Below are 23,314 nucleotides of genomic sequence, written 5' to 3' on the forward strand. Positions count from 1 at the left end.
TGGGCAGGGGGTCGTGATTGCCCAAAATGGTGTCTGCTACCCATTCTACGCTCCAAATTGCCTTATGCTAGCTAGTTACTTGGTTGGTCCAATGCGTTTTTCCCCCATGAGGCCGTAGAGATGGCCAAGTGGCCTAGTCTACATTGTTGGCCTCCAACCATATCATACAAACATAATAATTTGTGCATGAAAGTCATAAGCATCAAGCCTACACCACTAAAAAGCGTTAGCGATAAGGCTGCACCAACACTCTGTAAAAGCAACCACACTTGCACCAATATCTGATGGTCTTCGACCATGGTTGCAATTCCCATAAAATAGAGGTGGAAGATAGAGGGTCATGGTAGAGCTCCATCTGCATGGCATCTAAGCCATTCAAAAGCTAGGCCACCGTGATGAAATCAACCTTGGAATGCGCGATTGAAGGTGAGTGCCGATGCCTTTGTGGAGGCATCTTCAAGTCAATGCTTAAGTTACATCAACGGTGGCTTTTGGAGGGGTTTTGCTTCTCTCTCTCTCTCTCTCTCTCTTCCAAATATAAACCAACTTCTCAAGTATTTATCAATCTTGTAGCTACTTTCATAGGTTGTGATTCAAATTATACGAGGTGTTGCAAGTACATGTGCAATGGAGAAAGTAAGCGTTCAAATTCAGCCTTTTGTAGTCTTCTTATCCTTGATGAGGGAGGAAGAATCAAAGATCTATAAAAGGAGCTTGAGCATGAGGCTAAGCTCAAATAAAAGGAACAACGGAGAAGCATTGGTGATGGTAGACATGATAGAAGAAGTGAACACAACAGTCGACACGACGGTTGAAGTCGTAACAGAGATGATGATGGCGATCACAATAGACATAATCAACATGATGATGAGGATCACAATAAATATGAGTGACACAATAAAAGTTATGAAAGACAAAGAGACCATGACAAACATGATGAATATAAAAGGGATCCTAGCCGTAGGGATGATGATTGAAGGACTCATAGAAAGCATGATGATTGTAGGGATACAATGGATTGCTGGCAACACCGATGACGTTGAATGCAAAGACCGGAGCAGCAGGGATCCAAATGATAGAAACCTTAGCTCTTCAAAAGGGCATCAACCACAAAAACTTGAGCTGTCGAATGTTTACTGAGATAGGGTTTCATAGCTTCTGGTTGCTTTGTGCACCTTACAAGCTTTCGTTGATCGGAAGGAAGGAACTATGCATGTGTTGCAACTTTTCACACATACGATTGCTAATGCAAAATACGTTTGAAGAGAGCAACAACAAAGAACCATGCTCGATTCCATCGGAAAGGATTTGCATCCTCCTTGGGACGATCCCTTACTAGAAATAGGAGAGTGGCATCTCGCTCGGGAACTTTGAGGTGGAATGGAAGAAGGATGCATTTGGTAACGTACCCACATTTGGTCAACGATCAAAGCTAGCTATACATGGGAAAAGACAAAGGGTTTACATTTTTTACTCTCCAAAAACAAGGTCAAATTTAACTCCTCCAATTTATAATCGTGCATCACACAAAGAGCATCTCATGTGTGTGTGTGAAACTTTATGTATACAAAAGCTTGGGCCCTTCCAAAAGCTCGACACACTAGAACAATGTCCCTTTATGGTCTACAAAGAACTTTCGTACATCACGACCTCAGGATAAAAAACTTGACTAACCTCTACCTCTTGACCTTTGTGCCATAGATTTCATTCACATTCACGACAAGTTTTGCAAATCAACAACGAGAGCATCTACAAACCAACAAATAAAAATTCGCGCCAACAAGTCGTAAAAGTTTGTCATCTGCATCCAAATATCCATGTTAATGCGTTTGCTTGGACTACACACCTAAACTACGAGGCATGGCACGACTTCCATTTCTTATGATTTATAGGGAGACATAGTGCTAACTCTCCACCATACTTATGTATGGCACCTTTGTATGACGTGCACTATATGGTTTGTAGTTTGTGCCATTTTTTGATTGCACGATGAAGGGTTTAACTAGTGGCATGGTTTTCATGTAGCTTGACAAAACAACGTTCTCTGCCTTCTACATTTGGACAAGAGGCCTACTCAATTATCAGGTTAGTAGTCCCATTTAGTTTTCTTATTTCTTTGCAGTGCTAGCTACTACATGTAAACATATTGTCTATGACTTGCAAGAACACACCAATTCTATACAGCATCAATAGATTTCGCCAAGTTTGGCCGGAGGTGTGTAAGCAGCCTGTCTGAGTATAGCCTTTGTAGGCCTAAGTAGTCTTGTAAGTAATGTTAGTATAACCTTTGTAAGTAGCAACGAGCTACTATCCATTTCTATGTTTAAAATTTTGAAAGTGCTGACCTTAACTAAAGGGAAACCTATTTGTGCTTCATCGTCGTCGTCATCATCATCAGAGCCACTGTGGTTTGCTTGCCGTGACTTCCAGTTGCAGTAACGTCGCAGGTAAATCTTCGTCGTGGCTGCCTCTGCTCCTTTGGTGGCATCCCCGCAACTCTCTGCTCTCTTCCCGGTATTCTCGATGCTTTTTACTTATTTTAAAGCTACATGGGCAGGTTGTCCAAGAAAGTATGGCGGAGCCTTCTCGTGTCCTTCATCTTCGGAATGTAGGCGCCGAGATCACTGAGGTATCTGAGCTGAGCTGAGCTGAGCTGAGCTGAGAGAGAGAGAGAGAGAGAGAGAGAGAGAGAGAGAGAGAGAGAGAGAGAGATGCCCATGTGCTTATTTTGGCTTGCTGCTCACGTGAGGTGGGAGTTTCCAAGTCATACAAGAGGGAAAAAACTACCAGTACATATGGGACCCTTTGCAAACATTTATGCTGATTGGCTGAGAAATTAGTGGAACTGATCAGCTTGATCTACCGTATAAAGTCAGGGGACAGGTTTTTGAGACGAGGTGTTTGCTTTTGGCATTATAAATCTTTAGCTCTCACGTTTGTCTTTTGCAGACTGTGCTACAACTTCATGTCATTCGTGTGATTGCTGTTCTTTCATTATTTTGCGACATTTGTATGGCTTATTTTCCTTGAAGTTATCCGTTAAATTTCAATTGACAAGCACCATGAATCAGCTATCATCACATAGCAAGCAGGGCCAGCTTTTGGCAGCAAGATGTGGATATGGCCAACGCGTTTCAACCTTTTGGGGGACTGTTTTCAAGATTAAAGCATCTATTTTGCTATGTCTAAAGATGTAATAGATTTCAAACAGGGTGGTCTATGTTTTCATGTCATCACTTTGCGATCGCAAAAGATGAGTAGACAAGTTCCCTAGGTACACCACTTACAGAGTTGAATCTAACTTTTCTTGGTAGGCTCTAGGGTAGCTGCATAGCTGACATCAAATTCTGTGTGGAAGATTATTTCATGCTGCTGCTTTTGATACCGGCTAGGAAGATATCCCTAATTCTGTCACATTAGCAATGCACATACTCTTCTTTCTTGCCTACTGAATCTGAGTACATGTAAACTGGCAAGAAGTGCTAGGTGCACGTCTGCAGTGGGGCAGTATCTTTCACATCGTCATTGAACGTTCATCATAGCGTACCGCCTCATGCATCGGATAGTGCATTTTCCTGTAAACTCGTTTCATTGGGAGGCAGTACCTATATCTATGTTTGCATCACACCCAAAAATTGTGTTTTCCTATAAAATCAGGCTTACTCTTACTTTGGCTGCCAGTGGTTTCAGTTTGGCAACTTTTTGGGTATGCTAACGTTACAGTGTACAGGAGGACCTAGCGCAGCTGGTCCGGCCGTTTGGAAAAATTACTAACCTTGTCATGGTTCGGACTAAAAATCAGGTATGCTGAAAGAGAGATTACTGCTGATACTAAGTTTCTTTTAGAATCAGTGTCATGATCATATGTTGTTTTTTTCCTTCTCGTCAGGCCCTCCTGCAAATGCAAGACATTACATCATCCATCAATGCGATGCACTATTTTAAAGACATGCAGCCAAGCATTCGGTACAAACCCCCCAGCCCCCCCCCCGCCGGGCCGGCCTCTTTCACCTTTTCCCTTTTCTCTTTCAGCAATCTGATGGTTGTTGTGAGTGTCTGGAAAAATTGGGATAATATGTGGTTCATAGGCGTGAGTTGTTCTCCACCAATCAAAAATAGCTCAGATTCTACAAAGATATAAGCAATTCAGATGTATTGGTGTGTAGGCCTGTGTGGGTGTTGCAACTGTTGCTCCAAATAGTGTTTTCTCACCTTTCGGATGCAATTGTGGCATACTGTGGTTTGGTCTTTGCAACTTCTAGCTAACAAGTTACCGGTTGTGTGTTGATTAGAGGGAGGAATGTCTACATCCAGTTTTCTTCTCACCAGGAGCTCATCACATCTGACATGTCGACACAGCCTCGAAAGCTACAAGAGCAGGCACTTTCTTTCTCTTCTCTCTCTACAGTTCTTCTTTCCTTCTCTCCCTTATCTTGCTGCTATTCTTGCTCCCCTCTTACTTCTCTCTCCTCTTTCTTTGGGTCCCTGTGGGCACCGGCTCCCCTATGTGCATGTTTGCTCCTGGGCGGCCTCAGGATTCACAGCCCAATCGAATCCTTCTAATTACCATCCACAACCCACTGTATCCTATTACAGTGGATGTTCTGCATCAAGTATTTTCTCCCTACGGCCTTGTCGAGAAGATCGTCACCTTTCAAAAGGCTGCTGGTTAGCTTCTCCTTCTTCTCTTTCTTCTCTATAGATTTTCTGTATGTGATCAAGTAGAGAGCGCATTTTCTTTCTGTCTTATCGCTAACGTTACCTTCTAAGCGTCTCTGTGCTCGTCCTTCCTCACTCTTTGACGGGAAGCATTCTCTTTCAATATCTGGTAGATGACTTACCACAAGTCGCTTTCTTTCCCGGCCCTTTCAATTCATCCTACTCCGCGCGTCACTTCCTTTCATAGATTCTTGTGTATTAATATATGAGATTTTTCTGCTTTTGCAGGTCTTCAAGCTTTGCTGCAATTTGCTTCCCAGCACAGTGCTTTGCAGTCACGGAATGCCTTGCAGGTACATCTTGTTATTTTTTAACGTATTTGATTGCTTGAAGTTGTAAACATGTCTGTAACATGTCAAAAGTCTGTTAATTTGTTCAATCAGTGCTTAATTTGTCACTACCGCATTACTTTTTCCAAGTCGCTGGAGTAGAAATTGCATTTACAATGTCATACATGAGCACATGCTAACAATATCAGATGCATTTGAATCGCTGGAGTAGAAATTGCACTTACAATGTCATACATGAACACATGCTAACAATATCAGATGCATTTGAATCCCAGTTAATTCAGGTAATGGGTCTAAGGAGAGAAGTATGGTATCTGTTGGCCTTCGTGAAAATTATGTACATTGTTGCAGGGCTTAGATCGAAGAACACACCCGAAACAGAATGCTGTTTCTTGGCCATTTCTGAACAGGTTAAATGGCATTTTTGAACAATTAATATAAAAAGTCTAAATTCGTGCACTCATTCTCTCACTTTTTTGAGATCAGAAATGGGCATAAACAGTCAACACCAACTAAGTGCTACTCTGTGTTGCTAACGCTGAAGCCTGCGTTCACTGTGTGTGCCTGCGCTGAAGCCTGAGTGCGCTCTGCTCACGGTTGAGGAATGCACTCAAAGTGCTCTAGCTAGCTCATTTTGGTCTTCTGGGTATTTTGTGCATGCATTGTGTGTCCTCACAAGCTTCCTCAAATTTTTTTAAGCCTCTGGTTCATCGAATCAAGTATGTATGATTTATTTTGATTGAAGTCTATCTTTGAAGTTGTAGGTACCTGGTTGTAATCAGTAAGTTTGACTTTTGAACTAGACAATGGAAATCATGGTCTTTCATTTTCATATCCTGAGCATTGATCTATCCTTTTAGGCTTTTTGTTGTTTGTTTAAGTCTTATATACTATGGTCATTGTCACATCCCTAGACATTAGGATGGGTTCCTGAGCTATGTCCGGCCAAGTGTGAACATGGCCACTACTTAAGCGAGCCCTATCGATAGGATTGTGGTGTCATTTGTTGAAACAACTCATGTGATCACCACACTTGGACTCTAGGTCTGTGGCAGCTCTACCTGCCCACGCACATGGATGTGGGCTTGGTGGTATGGGACACCAGCCCTTGTGGTAGGGGCTAGCCCATTGGCTGCATCTTCCAAGCTTGGGGGTGAGCTTTTGTAATCACTTCCTGCGAGTCCCCTGGCCCTGCCGCGATCGCAGATTCCTTCCCCTGCTGAAGCCTGCTACCCGTGCTAACCCTTGCTTCTGGCATGGTCCCTTCCCCTCTCCCGCGGCTCATGCCTCTACAGTTTTGAGCCACATGCTATCCTCAACTTGCTGCGCTGTCCCAGGTGGTCCAGTTTATGCCGTCGCTGCCTCTGCCCTGTTTTGTTTCGTGGTCGTTCCTTCAGCTGCTCCACCTCCTTGCCCGACTCCTACATCACCACCCAACCTTCTGCAACACGAAGCCCGTCGGGACAACTCTCTCTACCTGGAGAAGGTTGCCTCCGCAACTTTTCCTCCCCTATCCCACACCAGCTCCCCCTCTTGGTGCTGTAGACTTCATGGCATTTGTTCTTACGTTTCTCTGTGTTGTTCCTGCTGGTTTGTTGGTGCCTTGCATGTTTCGGGTTTGGTCTCTGTTTTCTCTTTTGTTGCCTCTTTCTCTATTGTGGCCAGTTATGTTCTCTCCTTTCTGTTTTGCGGGGGTGTGTGTGTGTGTGTGTGTGGAGGTGTCACAAACTTGCTGATGTGCCAAGCCACTGAAGAACGAAGCCAACCTGCAGATCCCGGTTGAGGGGCCTGAACCCTAAGAAGCAGAAGCAGTAGGAGGAGAAGAAGAAGCAGAAGAAGTTCCCACCAACTTATGGACCCCGTGTGATGGGGCCCAAGTGACCTCAAGAGATTAAATAAAGCAGGACCAACACGCGCACACACACACACACAGTACCTTGCATAAAAGCTAATGACGTGGCAACTATACGAACGTCTGCATCTTGCGCTGACTTGCTGATGTGGCAGCTAGTACAGATTTCCACGTTTTACGCTGATGATGCGGTTGCCACGTCATCAGCCTCTATGCAATTTGCTGGTCCTTGCTTTATTTTTAAGGGTTTTGGGCACCTCGGCGAAACTTTGATAAGTTGGCAGGGTTAGGATTTTAAAACCTAACCCTATTTATCCTTTGGGCCACTCGACCAGAATCTATAAGTTGTTTAAGTTGGTATAAACTTTTTTTGCTTCTTCCATTCAAGTTTAGGCCCCTCGCTCGCCCGTTAGGCCATGCCACATCATCAATTTGTGACATATTCTGTCATAGACATGGTCACCCTAGGTCGTGAATCTGACATGACACACGAGAGAATCACTTAAAATACTTCACAACTTAAAAATTTGAGTCGACACGGCCCAACGTAGTTCCGTGCCCCAAAGGTATTGGCCCCAAAATCCAACGCCCCTTTTGGTATTTATTTTAATATTAATGCTTGAGCAAAGTACAACATCCGAGGGGTCCTCTGCTCTCAAACTCTATGTCCAGATGCTCTGAAGGGTGAGGCCCCTAAGGGTCTTTTTATTCTTACAAGGGATGCCAAAAGCAGAGCCCCAAAAGCAATCTAACTCAAAAGCAATTGGTCCAAAAGCAACTGGCTCCAAAATCAGCCCCAAAAAGCAACTTATGAATTTGCGGAAATCCGTACAAGCTGCCACGTCATCACGTGTCAACACAAATCGTGGAAAGTCGTACTGTCTGCCATGTCATCTGCTGTGTGTGCACGCGCGGGCAGTATTGCCACATCATCATTTTGTGACATATTCCCCTCTTGAAAGAATTGTGATTGCCCCTTGATGCTGTTCCAGCACTTGCACAAAGACTACAATCACTAAACATTCATATCACTATCCTCGTCGAGATCTTAGATGAGAATCTTGATCATTGTAACTTATTTAGTAATCACATCCAGGCCGTGCTGTTTTTTTCACGATGTCTTGATTGACTAAATGTCACAAGTTAGTGATGTGGCATCCCCAACTGTATTCCCTACTGGAAGGAACTGGCTGAGAGGACTAGAAGATGTGAACCCAGAAAGTGTGGCTGAGAGGGCAAGAAGATCAGAACCTAGAAAGTGAGGTTGAGAGGACCATAGGGTTAGGGTTAAAAACTTCAACCCCTACCAGCTTATGGAGCACCGGCGGAGGGGCTTTAACACCTAAAACTCAAAAGCTTGAACTTTGAGTTAGATTTTCGCATTTTGCACTGACATGTTGATGTGGCAGACTCTACGGATTTTTTTGAATCACGTTGGCTGGTTTTTGCAGCTTTTTGTGTGGGCTTTTGAGAGCAGATACTCTTGGGTGCAAGAGTTTTTAGAATTGGTGCTTTTGGGCATCCTCTGTAGTGTTTATAAGGATCCTTGCGGCCTCACTTTGGAGAGCATCTGGATGGAAAGTCTCGGAGAAGAGGACCCTCTAGGAGTTGTACCTTTGCGAAGCAGTAAGAAAGAAATATTGAAAGGGGCGCCAGTCTTTGGGATGAGTGCATTTGGGGACGGAACTCTGCCATTCCGTATCGACTCTCTCTCTAGTTATTTGCAGATTTTGTTTGTGAATTGCTATTGATCTTTCGCTTATAATTTCCAAGCCTGTAACAGTGGTATCAGAGCTCAGAACGACTCTTCTCCTATGGAGGATCCAATCCTTTTTGAGTTTCCAAGCGTGTAATAGTGATATTAGAGCTCACAACGATTCTTCTCCAATGGAGGATTCGATCCTTTCTGTCGTGCACATGGGTCCTCACAGAAAATCTGACAAAGACGACACCGGCTGGTTTGTGGGGAGATCAAGAAAAATTAAATCGAAGCATGGAACCAACAAAGATTGCTTGCAAATTTCTAGCGGGAATCTCAATAGAGCGGAGTACAAACGTCAATTGCAGTTTGATACGTGTATGAAAAGATTAATCAAGTACTCCAAAGACCCGAAATATGTGAATTATCTGAAGATTTATCCGCGTGACAAGGTTCACTCCAGATGGTGAGAGACCGTTCATTTGCCTGCCAAGTATGTAATGAAATAGAAAGCAAAGTTGAGTGCAAAAAAGCAGAGACTATACTCACAGCAAGAGTATGACAAAGCTCTTGAAAGAAGACAAATAAGCTAATGAAAAGCTTATAGCACTCTCGGAAGAAGAAGACATAAGCGGATTTCCCCGGTTATTTGGGTTGAGAATCGACTCGCTTTGCTTCATCTTCTCCACAGACCACAGGTTGGAGGGGTGTTGGCTCTGTTAGATTCTCCGCAAGAACCCATGTGTCTTGCAGAAAAGATCGGATCTTTGTAAAAGAAGAATTGTTTTGAGCTCTGATACCATTGTTATAGGCTTGGACTGGCACTTGCACATCTAACCCTATGTGCATGTGGACAAGCTACTTCATGTCTAGGGTTCATGTCAGCTTAGGAAGTGTTCTGGCACCTTTGTGAGCTAGTGTGTAGGCCGTGCATGTCAAGGCACTTAGATTAGTTGCATATCTTTTGGTTGCACACAACATGATCATCAGCATGACATTCAGTACCCATCATGAGCATTTTACAGTGTATAGAATCTATTTTCCCAATTTATCCATTTTTCACTTATTATTTAAAAAGTAACTTTTGTTGGAAAATTGGGTAGGGCAAATTTGCTAAGTATCTATAAAAGAAACCTAGCGCTAGCACTTTTTGGCAGAAGAGGTAGAAGAAGTTCCAGCAACTTACAGTGCACCTTCTCAGCAAGACCAGCAGGAGACTTAGCGTATTCAGCCACAAGACAAACCTGGCGTTTTTGGACATCCCAGATCAGCTAGCGTTTTCAGATCCCAACACTTGGCGTTAGCAGATTGTAGATTTGGCCTGGCGTTTTTCAGTTGCAGACCTTGCCTAGTGTTTTGCAGTTTCTGGCGTCAGATCAGCCCAAGTACATCATTGTTTTCAGTTTTCAGCACTTAGACACAGCAGATCCAGCCCCAAGCCTCGTAGATCCCACCTACCTGCAGTAGCAGATCCTTGCCATACCGTCAGATTAGCCAGCGTTTTCAGATTCAGCCTGCTATCCGTAGATTTCAGCATCTGCGTTTTCAGTGCATCGTCGTTGCGTCGTTGCCATCTCCACAACGTCAAAATTCAATAGAAATCAGCGTTTTTGCAGATTTCAGTCCTAACATTTTTCAATTTTCAGCCGGTCTGGTCGTCGTCATCATTGTCGTTGACATCGTCGGCAAGTCCATTGCATCTAGACCATTGTACCAGATTTGTGCAATCAATAGCATCGACCTCTCTCGCCATAGAGAGGGGGACCCTTGGAGGAGGGTTTGAGAATCGTTTGGTGTTGTATTCTCCTCTCTCTCTCTCTCTCTCTCTCTCTCTCAGCACCTTCCAATTTGTTTGTGATCATTGCATTCTCTCACTTAAGGAACGGAATTCTTTGGAACTTTTGAGCACAGTTCGGAGCACTCATCTTGAGCAAGAACAACATTCACTTCCGTTGCACCTTACACGGACACTCCTAGCGAGTTGCCTGAAGCCATAAGTGCTGCGGAAAAAAAATAGGGATCGGATTTCCCGTAGAAGAGAAATCAGCCGTGCTCTGATACCACTTTAACTGACTTGGACACTCCAAGTCAAGAATCTACCGTGACAGCACAAATAAATACTTCAAAATAGTTCACGGTTCACAATTGATTCGACATTGGCCGGGCGGAGTTCCGTGCCTAGAGATATCGGCCCCAAAGACTTGCGCCCCTTTCAGTATTTCTTTTTGTATTAATTTGAGTTCAAAGTACAAGAGTGCGGGCATGCGCTCACACAGACTTTGCGTCCAGATGCTCTGAGCTGTGAGAGGCCTGCTCATGTATTTAAAGAGTACAAGGGATGCCAAAAGCAGAGCCCCAAAAGCTGAAAATCAAAATCCCAAAGGCTTCCTGCTTTCCACAAGCTTTCTCTCGAGCCAATAGAAAAATAAAGCAAGAGTCTCTCTCTCTCTCTCTCGCTTAATAAAATAAAGCAAAAGCTGGCTCTCTCTCTTTCTCAACTGTTGGCGTAGATTAAAGCATTTAAAAATCAGTGTAGCCAAAAGCTGTATAGCCAGCCACGTCATCAGGTTCTGTACGCTCTGCCACGTCAGCACATGTCGGCGGATTTTTCGGCGTAGAATCTGGAATCTGCAGTTCAGCCACGTTAGTATTTTGCCACCTTTTCTAAGACTACCTGCCAGAGGGAGAGTGTGTGTCTGCTGTGTCACCATGCCACGTCACCAATTTGTGACAACCAACGGCTTCCGAGACAAAGCATCTGCCACCAAATTCTTTTGTCCTTGCACATGGACAATCTGGAAGTGAAACTGTGACAAGATGTTCGCCAACCGCATTTGCTTTTCCGATAGCTGCTTTTGTGACAAGAAGTAGCGTAAACTCTGATGGTCTGTAAAGACAGTGAAATCCGCTCCGAGTAGGTAATGCCACCATTGAGTAAGAGCATGGATAACCGCCAAAAGCTCTTTCTCATAAATCTGTGCTGTCAATTCCGGCCTTGAGAATAATCGGCTCTCGTAAGCAATGACATGGCCTTCTTGCATTAAGACCTCACCCAGACTACGACCACAAGCATCACAATATACTTCAAATGACTTCTATGAGTCTGGCAAAGTCAAAACTGGTCTCGTAGTCAATTTCTCTTTCAATGTCTGAAAGGCAGTCACCTCTGTGGGTCCCCACGAGAAAGGGACTCCTTTTTGTGTCAAGATATGCAAAGGGAAAGCAACCTCTGCAATTTTTCTAATGAACCGCCTGTAGTACGAACACAATTCCAAAAAGCTTCTAACTTCATGGACATTCTTCAAATCGGGCCAATCACAGATAGTCTCTATCTTGGCCGGATCCATTTGTACTCCTGCTGCTGCTGACACAATCTGTCCCAAAACGTGTATCTGCGGTAGGAAAAATTCCCTTTTCTTCGCATTAATCACTAACTTGTGATCTTGTAATACCTGAAAGACTTGAAGCAAATGTACTCTATGTTCTACCTCATCCTTGGAGAAAACAATGATGTCGTCAAAGAAGGTGCCAACAAATAGTCTGTACTCTCGAAAAATCCTGTCCATCATCTGGTTAAATGCATAGGAGCATTGGTGAGGCCAAAAGGCATCACCAAAAACTCAAATAATCCAAAAGTCGTCTGAAAGGCCGTCTTGTAGACATCTCTTGGCGCGATTCGGATATGATGATATCCACTTCTCAAGTCGATCCTACTAAAGCTCGAGGATCTCTGAAGTCGCTCAAGTATATCATCGATTCTAGGAATCGGAAATCTGTTCTTGATGGTGATTTTGTTGAGAGCTCTATAATCGATGCACATTTTGCAAGATCCGTCTTTCTTCAAAACCAACAGCACTGGTGAGTAGTACGGTGAAGTACTAGGTTGGACAAGACCCTTTTCCAAGAGGTCTTTCACTTGGTTCATAATTTGTTCGTTCTGGGCTCGGCTCACACGGTAAGGTGGCCGGTTCGGTGGTGTGATTCCAGATATGAGATCAATGGTATGATCTTTAGGACGAGTGGGTGGTAACTCGCCTGGCAGGTCCTCTAAGAAGCAATCGGCATGAGTGTGGAGAAAATCTTGGCGTTCTTTATCAAGTTCAGACATATTTGTCCTATTCTCATAACTCAACTCTTTCAAAAAGATCGTGTAAACAAACAGATTGGATTTCATTAATTTTGAAATGGCTGAAGCCGATACAATAGGAACAGACTCGTCCTTAAGTTTTACATCGAGTACAATGGTTCTGCCCTTCTCTGTGGTCAATGTCGCTTTCCTCGCCCGATAGTCGACCACGGTGTTGTTCTTGTGGTACCAGGGAATTCCCAAGAGAACATCACAACCTTCCAAAGGCATTATGTAAAATTACTCCTGCCTCAAATATCCCTGACAATGCAACCGAAGTTTGCCAATGACAGGTGTAATGGCTACGTCCCTGTCGAGTGCCGCTAGAACTGCCTCTGCAAGTGGTCCCATCCGATTGGGAGTGATCTCGAGCCGCTCCGCCAATTCCGGTGAAATGAAGTTGGCCTTGGCTCCTCCATGAAAGAAGATGAGGGCTTCTTGGTCTTTCACTTTGCACCAAGCGTGGCAAAGTTCTATACTCTCGTCCATCGTGCTGGGATTGGTACTCGAGCAATCTGGAACCAGTCCTGTTTTCATTTTGCCTTTTCTTCCACGATCCTCAGCTGCTCTTGAACTCTCAGGCCCTTCATCGTCCTTGTCGTTTTGTTCTTTCTGTGCCTTTTTAGGGCACTTCGCGGAGATATGCCCAGTTTCCCCGCATCCAAAGCACTTCCCCTCCTTGATGTAGCGAGCCCTCTCTTGAGGAGTGAGTTTAGGTCGTGCATCCTTTTCTTTCTTTTCTGGGTTGTTCTTCCTCTTTCTACTTTCATTTGTCGAAGTCTGTTCGGCCCTTTGCATCATGATCTCACTTGTGGGGTAGGTCAAACTGCCTGAATAAATTGCATAACCCCGTTTCGCATGACTCATAAACTCCTCAATGGAAGCTGACTTTTGTTTTAAGCAGTGATCTCGGATCTTTGTAGGAAGACCCAAGGTAAACAGCTCAATGTGTTCTTTGAACGAGATCTTCTTAAATGAAGAGGCGGGTAAAAAAGAGCTCCAGAATCTCTCGCAATAAGCGTCCACTGTATCCTTCTTGGTCATGCGAAGGTGGTTCCAAGCAGTTCATATGTCGCGTTCATACTCTCGAGTCAGCCATGAAGAAATAAAAAGCCTTTTGAATTTCAGCCATTTATCTGACGCTCTCTTGTTTAAGAGAAGCGTGGACCACCAAGTTCGAGCATTCCCCTTAAAGTAAGAGGCAGTCTCTGAATCTTAGAGTGCTCTGAGTAATGCCCTCCTGAGAAAGCTATGTCAAACTCCTGTAGAAAAGACAAAGCCTTCGAAGCATCTCTATAACCAGAAAACGTGTCAAATTTAATTGACTGTCCACCTTCCTTAAACTCTCGGACTTTCTTGCTTTTGTCTTCCAGAAAGTCATACTAGTTGGCTTTATAAAAATTTCTTCTTTGCATAAAAGCTGGTGTCGTCAGAGTCCGAACTATCTGAAGACGAGTCCTCTGTAGAACTGTCAACTACGGGGCGAGATTTAGGCTTCTTTGCCTTTTTCTTGCCCTTTCCGAAGCTTTGCTTTTTGCTTCACTTTTTGCCTTTTCTGTCTTCTTCGCTCGAATTAGAGGAGCTAGAAGAACTCGAAGAAGAAGAAGAAGAAGAAGAACTAGTTACTCCTTCAAATTGAACATGCTTCTTCTGCTTTCTTGCCGATTCAAAAGTAGACTGACGACCCAAATAATCAGCGCCTTTCTTCTGCTTTTTGTCGTGCTTTTTAACTTTATTCTGCGCGTCAAAAAGCTGAGCAATTCGTGCATCAACCACCTCCTCTGCCATAATTTTCAAGCTGGCAGGGATTAGAGTTTTAAACTCTAACCGTATGGTCGGCTCGGCCACACTTTCTGGGTTCAGATCTTCTTGTCCTCTCGGCCATTTCCTTCCGGTTGGGCATGCCATGTCATCAACTTGTGACAGAGAGAGCGCTCCTCCCGGCAGTTGTAAGAACAATATAAAAGAAATACTGAAGGGGCACCACGGTTTTGGGGCCAGTGCATCTAGGGGTGGATCTTCGCCACTGCGTGTCTATTGTGTGGAATCTCTCTCTCTCTCTCTCTCTCTCTCTCTCTCTCTCTCAGTTTCAGTTGTGTTAAAAGTATGTTCCAGTTTTGTTCTTTCCGTTGGCACGTGGTGCCCTCCATGGTTACATCATGTAGCTACTGTAAAAGGATATTTGCAGCCCGTTTTAATAGAGTTTGCTTGTTGACGTGTTTCTGTCAGATCCGCTTCCACCCTCTCACGGGCCTGATCTTATCACAAGATAGAACTTTACCGATAGCCATCTCATCTCTCGGCAACCTTACAAGCTCAACCCGAAAGAGGAAGACGAGATAGCTAAGAATTGTTTGTGCATTATGTTTTAAAATGAAAAAGAAAACTGTCTCTTGACTGTTTTGGTCTTGGTTGAAACTCCATTTCCGGTTTGGGCTGAAACTCTGAAATGTTGGTAATTTTGTTTCTGTTCCAGGTGGTGATTATGCCATGAGCTTGTTGTATACTTACGTTTGTCAAACGGGGCGATATTGCTTATCTGTATATGTTATGTAAATTGTACATCTGATCCTGTGCTTTTCCTCGTAACAAAACTTGATATTAAAACATTTTGTGTTTTGACCCTTTGTCTCTTCTTTCTGTTTGGCTTTTGTGAGCTGTTTTGCTTCTGCCGGTTTATTGGTTTATTAAGCGTGGGCTAATGTTCAAACTGATGCAGGGACGGAACATTTATGATGGTTGCTGCACTCTAGATATTCAGTTCTCAAAGTAAGTTTAATCATATGAAGTCTTTTGCTGCTATCATGGCAAATGATGTCATTAAACACAAAAAATTATTTCTATGTTCAAATCAGCCTCTCCGAACTGCAAGTAAACCTCAACAATGACCGGACAAGGTATGAAAGCTGTGTGTCAGTTTGGCATTCATGGTATATTTATCTTGTGATTTCACTGTGATCCGACACTTGGATTTTTGAAGGGATTATACAAATCCAGGACTGCCACCGGATCTTCCCGTCGCTCAAGGGAACATGATGGTATTAGAGCTTCTGAAATGAACTTCTTAGTTATGATCGCATTCTTATACTGATCAGATATTGTGTGGCTGTAGTCCTTGTTTGGAGACAATGGCAACATTTATGGCATGCAGTCTGGGGGGTCCAGATCAGGTTGGTAGCTAGAACTTTGTTTTTTGATTCAAGTAGCATTGTTCTATGTGTGCTTCTGTAAGTACTTATTGTATGCTGGTCATGGGTTTCTCAGTTGGTTATCAGCAAGTTGGTCCTGCATCTTTAGGATTAAATTCTTATCAGGTAAGTTTTTCTCGAAGCCATGTGATGCAGCTTTGGGTTGTTGTTTCTTTTCTTACGTCACCTTTGAAATCTTTTAATGCTTGATTCCATCTAAACAGATGCCGTTGGGTGGAGGTGGTCCAATGGCTGCAGCTTTTGGTGGATCACTTCCTCCTGGCATTACGGGAACAAATGAAAGAACTACGCTTCTTGCCACCAATATAAACGCAGAGGTCTGCCTGTTGGCTGACTATGTTTGACAAAAATCCTCTAAAATTATTTTCTTTGTTGGGCATTTGTGATTTTATGGAAGAATATTGCAGAAAGTTGATGCGGACAAGCTTTTCAACCTCTTCTCTAACTATGGTAATATCGTGCGTATCAAGTTTCTGCACAACAAGCCTGACCATGCTCTTGTTCAAATGGGTGATGGCCTTCAGGCAGAGCTTGCAGTAACCTTTTTGAAGGTCTGTGAGCATCGGCGAACGTGCTTTGTCGACAGCTAAATTCTTTTTGTTTCTGTTTTGGCTGATTGTAAATGACTGGATGGCAGGGTTGCCCGATTTTTGGGAAGCGAATGGAAGTGAATTACTCTAAGCATCCTCAAATCAATCCATCAACGGACACACATGACTATTCATCCTCAAATCTCAATCGCTTCAATCGAAACATTTCAAAGAATTACCGGTATTGCTGTGCACCTACTAAGATGATACACATTTCAAGTCTTCCAGCTGATGCAACTGAAGCGAAGATCACAGCGTATCTCGCTCCTCATGGGAATATAATTGAATCAAAGCTCTTTGAGGCTAATGGGAAGAAACAGGCTTTGGTCCACTTTGAGAATGACGAGCAAGCCACGGAAGCTCTAGTTTGCAAGCATGCCACCACGTTCCAGGGCTCTACTATTCGTTTGGCTTTTTCGAAGTCGACATCACTCTAGTTTGGAGCTGAGTTGGACTTACGTTGTATTTTGCATGCCTTTGTTCGTGGTTGAGTTGGGTATTTGTAATCATTGGTCATGTTAGTGATCATGCTTTATCCATGCAACAAAATGCAGCTCCTGCTTGTGGTGTGAATGGGGCCGCTGGTTGTAATTACTTTCAGTTCATGGTTTGTCTTTGCCAACACCGCTCAAATTTTGTACTAATCACTGCACTCCACAGCCAAGATGGTTGGCAGGTAAAGTTTTGATGTAGTAATAAAGACCAGTTATGGTGATGTGTCTAGAGGTCTGATGCCTGAATAATGGGTTTAACTACCGAGCGCCCGCCCCCCCCCATTCCCTTAATTTTTTTTTTCCGGTGAGGTGCCCCCCACCCCACCTCTTTTGGTTGCCAGTACTCACCTCGTTTGTTCTCTTTAGTTTTTTTGTTTACTTTTCTGTGCCTTTTTCTTTGCCAAGAGGTTTTTGTATTGGTTTTTTTTTTTCGTTTGTGTTTTAAAAGCTTGTCTGCGTGCTTGCATATGCGAGTGATGCATGATGCAGGTGTTGGCGAGGATGCTTGCTTGTGGTGTGTATTTGTATGTGTGGGTGTATGTTTGCCTATGGGTTGTGTGTGTCTATGATTTCAGAGGTGGTGTGTGGGCTTGTGTGTTTTGGGGTGCAAAAGTTAGTCTTCGAGGACACAAGGGATAGGTCCACGATTTTTAGATCGTTAGTGGTCTGATGCCAAGCATTCAAAAATCTGAGTTTTTAGTCCTTTTCTTGTATGCATGGGCATGTGCTTTGCTTGATTGTGACGTGTGTGCATACGTGCCCATGCCCTTGTGCAGTTGTCTATGCGTTGTATTTGTTTGTGGCTGTGTATGTTTTGTTTTTGTTCGTGTGGGGGTGGGCAATGTTCTCTCTTCCCTGGACGTTCTTATGTTATGGGGATGCTCATGCAATGGTGATTGGTTTTAAGTTAACCCTATGTTCATATATGTGCTTGCATAGCTGTGGAGTTTTTCCTTAATGCAGATTCAAGTGTTTGGTACTCATTGTTGCTTTTTGCTTTGTTTGGTAGACCTGTGGTTTGATGCTTTCGAGATTTGGTGAAAATCATTGAAGAGGGTGTAAAGTCCTTTGGGCTTTACATTTTTCTACTTTTTTTCTTTAAAACAGTTAAGCCTTGCTTGGTAGTTTACTGCTGCATCGTTCTGTTTAAAAGGCAAATGTATATGTGGATATTCAAACAGAGCATTCTCCTGTTTCAAAGGAGTTGATTGCTTTGTGTCATGGTCTTTTTTACTTGCCTATCTGCGTTCTTTAATTTTTTTTGCTTCTGTTTGTATATTTACAACCATTCTAGTTTTTTTCCTAGTTATTATCGTAGATGCTTTGAGGTTAGAGGTTGCATTTTATAGTGAATGGTCTCTTGGGAAAATCATTGTGGAGCCTGCGAGGATGTTTGCTATGACAATGGCTAGAGTTAAGCTTTTTTAGAGCTAGTCCTCTGAAATTTCTTGCTATAAGCTTAGAGAGTTGACTTTTAAGGGGTGGCTTTGCCAGATGAAACCAGTGTGAGATCAAAGGTGGTGATCAGCTCTCTTTGACCTTGGGATTGATGTTGGAAGTTAGTTCGAGGGCATTGGTAAGCTGGTATAGTTGCTATGTTTCTATACATTTCAAAATGTACATGTTACACAGTTTCTTGGTTGCCCAGACACCGTTGTCTGCCATGAGTGTCATTATGTATTTGATATCTGCCTGTTGGGGAGAGAGAGAGAGAGAGAGAGAGAGAGAGAGAGAGAGAGAGAGGGAGAGGGAGAGAGAGAGGGAGGCCTTAAGTTTGCCCTTACCAGAAGATTCTTGAGGTTTGGTTTTTTTGGGTGTTTATTGGGGATAAGTGTTGCATTTATTGTGCTTATGTTAATTAATGGACATGATTAACTAATCAAAGCACTACTAAAAGTTGGGTAAGGATATTCTGTTATGCTGGCTTGATTAGCACAACAGCTTGGGATACAATGCCCTTGTAGAGTGTAGAGAGGGTGCCAATAAACAGGAAAAGAAGATAGCCATGGTTTCCACTAATTGGGGGGCTTTTACCTACCGAAGGGAGAAAATTCTGGGGCTGATTTGGATGGTTATAGTTGGATCTCCATGAGCCATCCAATTTGGAGGAGGGTGAGAAAATAGACTCCATGCAAGTAGTGCATATGATTGCATGCATGAAGTGGAGAGGCTAGAGAGGATACATATGAACGAACACCGTTCTTGCAACAATCTTGCTCTAGAATTCTTTTATGATTGACAATATTGGTATGGATAACAAGGTTGCGATGGTCTTAGGACACGTTCCCCACGTATATTACAACAGTGGCTTCTATTAGATAGAAGGCATCAAACACATGGACTAGTCACCCAATGATAGCAACATTGCTATACACAACATAGCTGCCTTGACAACAATGAAACAATGAAGGGCAAGCCATAACGAACCATATATAGCTCAACTATTTTCTTGAGTAATTAACAATTAAGGGCAAGCCATAACAAAATGTCGTTATGGTCTACTATCATCTAAGTAACAAGATGTCTAAAACTAAAGCTATTTTTTGGACTAAGAGAAGAGCTCTTGAATTGCTTGTATGTGAGCCCTAAAGCATGTATGTCTCCACCTTGTTATCATCATTAATCATGACATAAATGGGTTTACATATGTCCTTAATATTCGACACATAGTCCCTTCCTCTACATAGTCTTTTCAACTGTAGCCCCCTTGCCATGTTGATCATATCTAGTGAGATCGTATTTCTCTGCACCTCTTAGGGGAAGCATGCTTATATGCCAATCATGGTAATCTCTATACTCATGGATTTTCAATACATGACTTTTTGTGCACCCTAGTTTCAGCCTTTAAAAGCTTGCACCTCTTGATCCTCCGTAAGTAACATTGACGCATCGTTTTTTTCACCTTCAATACCAATAGCCTTTGCTCATCAAAATATTGGATATTTTGAATTTCCAAGCATGGAATCTAGGTCCAAGTCTCATAAAGATATTGTATAGGTGTCTTTATTAACTGGACAATGCAAAAGGAGGACATTTGGGCGAATATAAATTCCTTGCTCCACCTTCCTTTTATCTTCCTCTTCAAGCCACCAATGTGTGGGATAATGGGAATGAGTCATAGACAAGAATCCAAACCATCTACATTAGTATCGATATGAGTCCAAAATGTGTGCTTACCTCTTTATTTCTCTTATTCCTCTCTTTTTGGCTTGCTCAAAGGGCAAACCCATAGAGATGCCTTCTCTTTTTCCCTAGCTAAAAACAATGCTACACATGTACATTGGTATATGCAAGAACATGTGTGGTAGATACCTTGGTTTGATCAATTGTTGAAGCTAATGCTAATTAGAGTGTTGTGTGTTGTTAACGGGTTCGTCTTGCTCAATGTAGGTTTCAAGTTTAGATACCTTTTGGTCCGGTCAATTGGTATTGAAGTGGTTGTCGATAGCCATGCCCTTGTAGGTTGTTGAGGGTATTTCCTTAATGCTAGAGGCATATTCTGTTTTGTGCAAGTTCAGCTTTAATTTGTCTTGGCGGTTTGCACAAATTTGATAAATCTGTTTTTGAGTATGGTTGTTCTCGGCAGGTCTAGTAGATTCTTGCATTGTGTGTAGCAAAGGCAAGGTTCAAGTATTGTTTGTTTATGGTGGGGGACTCCATTATGCAGAGTTATTGTTGTTTTCCACCTTGTTCTTCTATATTGAAATATGTTTTTGGCAAGCCGTGGTTGGTAAGGCTTGAAAAAACACTTTTTTTTCCAAAAAAATGGCAAACCTACATATAAAAAATAGTAGAGGAAATTCATTAAATTTGAAGGTTTTAGACTGAATAGCACTGAATTTCTCTAAATTTTGTAGGTGTCTTCGCATTCAAATTTAAAATGTAGGAGGTAAATCTGATCAAACGTCGTGAAGGTTACTCATTCAGGTCATTAAACAAGCTATTGAAGAAACATAACTATGTCTTGGGGCCTTTAATAAAGTGCATGCACATCAAAGGCGAATGTAGCTTATTCTTTATCAAAGAAACATACTTCTGTCCCATTGCCTTTATTACCTACCACTTTCACAAACAAGTCATCAGAAGACTTATATAATGCATGTGTGTGTGTGTGTGTGTGTGAGAGAGAGAGAGAGAGAGAGAGAGAGAGAGAGAGAGAGAGAGAGAGAGAGAGAGAGAGAGAGAGAGAACATGAATATAGTGGACTGTTCGATGGAGAAAAGACATGATCTAAGTAATTGAAATTTGAAGCGACTTTTCAATACAAGTTTAAAGCCTTTTTTGTAGCAACTCGCACATATCCCGTGCGACGTGATGCAAACGTCTGTGAGCACTACCAGGGTCGCTTGGCCGCACTCAAACCCATGACCACCCAGGTCGTGACAATTGAGTGCTCAACCAACCCAAGGTAGCTCCTTTGGATTGAGTTTAAAGGCCTTTAAATAGAGGAAGTAGAGGATGGGAACTTTGAAAGAGAATCATGTAGTTAAGAGGCTTCCATGGCGGGAGGAGAATGGCAATGAGAGGATGAAGTGGTGTTTATGATACATTTCCTTTGGATTGTGGTCTCTTGAATTTTTTTCTTTAGGGTTAAATATGCCCAGCATGGGTTGTGTAGGAAGCATTGACTATTTTCATCAATGTAGGATGAATTTCTCTCTAGATAGAATCATCTGTGCTTGCAACTTGACGGTATGTAGCATTATGGAAGAAGCTCAAATGGGAAAATTCTTAGTGAAGATAGTCAATCAAGGACCTTGGAAAGGAGACATTGTGCTTGGCATTGCTGTAGTAGACCCCTGGTGAGTCTGTGGGGCATTAGCTTTCATATTTTCTCTTTGGGGTCGTAAAAAAAAGCCTATTTTTTGAGTATATCCACTTTAAAGGTTTGAATTCAATTCACATTTCAAAATAAGGCGGGAGAAAACTGATAAAAATGAAGTGAGTTGAGGGTAAAAATGTTTGACAATAGTCAATCCACCTCTCTACTTTTTGCATGAACGTTTATTTTGTTTTGATCACCTCTCTCTCTCTCTCTCTCTCTTTCTCTCTCTCTCTCTCTCTCTCTAAACAAGGGCTTCGACCGCTACTTGGTCCAAGGTGAGGATGCATGCTAGGCAATTTGTGTGAGTGTAGAGGTTGAGCTCATGTAAAGTTGACTTGGAGATGCCATTGATGGTGAGAGGAGTATACCATCCCAAGAAAAGCTCACACAAAAATTTGAAAAGCCTAGACATTTTTTTAGTGGTTGGTTGGAGGGGCCAATCCTTGAATTTTAGTAATCACCAACTACCAACCAAAAATGAGTTACATGTCCCTAGTCAAACCGACTCGCAGGAGTAAAGACCTTGTGTGCTACTGATGATGTGTGTGTGTGTGTGTGCATGTATACCCTATGTGCTCTTAACATGATCTTTCTTAGTGTTGATCCCTGGACCCTATGTGATCTTGACAATGTATGGGTGAAAAGGGGCGATCCAATGTTTCTTTTTTCATTGCTTTTGTCCCGTTTTTGTATGCGTATGAAGGACAGGTATCACACTATTCCTTTTACATTTACAAAATCTAACAACCTTGCAAATATTTTTTTGTGATCTATAGGTAGGCCTCATGATTTTATCGCTTGTTCTTCTATTGCATTCTCTCTCTTGCCATTGTTATTGAAGATTTCTTCAAAACCCACTTTGGCATGTCCAGACTTATGGTCTATGGAGCACATAGAGTGGGGAAGCAAGGAGCTCCTCGCTTGGGAGAATGGCCAATTGTATAGACCATGCCGGATGAGACCAAGCGAAAGATATCCTTGATAATAGTTGGATCTATTTAAGTGATACAAAATGTTTTGTATGTGAAGATCGCACTATTAAGCAACAAAATATGCGTCACAATGCATATGAGGAAAAGAATAATAAAAACAAGGAGATCTCTCATGAAGAAAATGTGTCCAAGGAGGAGGCAATTCCCTCGAGCAAATAGGGATACGTGACCTATGAGACCAAGTTACAATTGAAAATATGCTTTCGGAATTGTAATGGGTATCCATGGAATGCGGGGGTTTGCATTGATGAACTAACAAACAAAGCCGATGTTGTACTTCTTGTTGAAACTTGGGAGCCTAATACACAAAGAATTAATGGCTTGGAGAATTACAATGTACACTCATTGATGTGGTCAAAGAATCTTAAGCAACGAAGAGGACAAGGAGGGGTAACATGTATGGTTAAGAAAGGATTGGAAGATTTTGTATCAATTGTGAAAGATGACAAGTACAAACGTTACGTATGGCTGAAAATTATGACACCAAAAAGAGCACCCATTTTTGTAGCCGGTTACTA

At 42.6% G+C, this 23,314-nt stretch overlaps 1 protein-coding gene across 1 annotated transcript; it reads left to right on the top strand.

Annotated features, from left to right (window-relative positions):
• Positions 1-2,299: 2,299 nt before the first annotated feature.
• LOC147424339 (polypyrimidine tract-binding protein homolog 3-like) lies at positions 2,300-17,200 on the top strand. Its single transcript, XM_086500844.1, has 15 exons — positions 2,300-2,447; positions 2,558-2,629; positions 3,731-3,802; positions 3,890-3,966; positions 4,293-4,380; positions 4,536-4,668; positions 4,948-5,012; positions 15,406-15,455; positions 15,542-15,583; positions 15,667-15,724; positions 15,799-15,856; positions 15,951-16,000; positions 16,099-16,212; positions 16,303-16,446; positions 16,533-17,200. Exons 2-15 carry the CDS (start codon positions 2,573-2,575, stop codon positions 16,920-16,922), a joined length of 1,398 nt encoding a protein of 465 aa, XP_086356970.1. The 5' UTR covers positions 2,300-2,447; positions 2,558-2,572; the 3' UTR covers positions 16,923-17,200.
• The last annotated feature ends 6,114 nt before the right edge of the window (positions 17,201-23,314 follow it).

This window comes from Adiantum capillus-veneris, chromosome 25 (assembly GCF_014529385.1).
Source record: "Adiantum capillus-veneris isolate H3 chromosome 25, ASM1452938v2, whole genome shotgun sequence".
NCBI classification, from domain to species: domain Eukaryota; kingdom Viridiplantae; phylum Streptophyta; class Polypodiopsida; order Polypodiales; family Pteridaceae; genus Adiantum; species Adiantum capillus-veneris.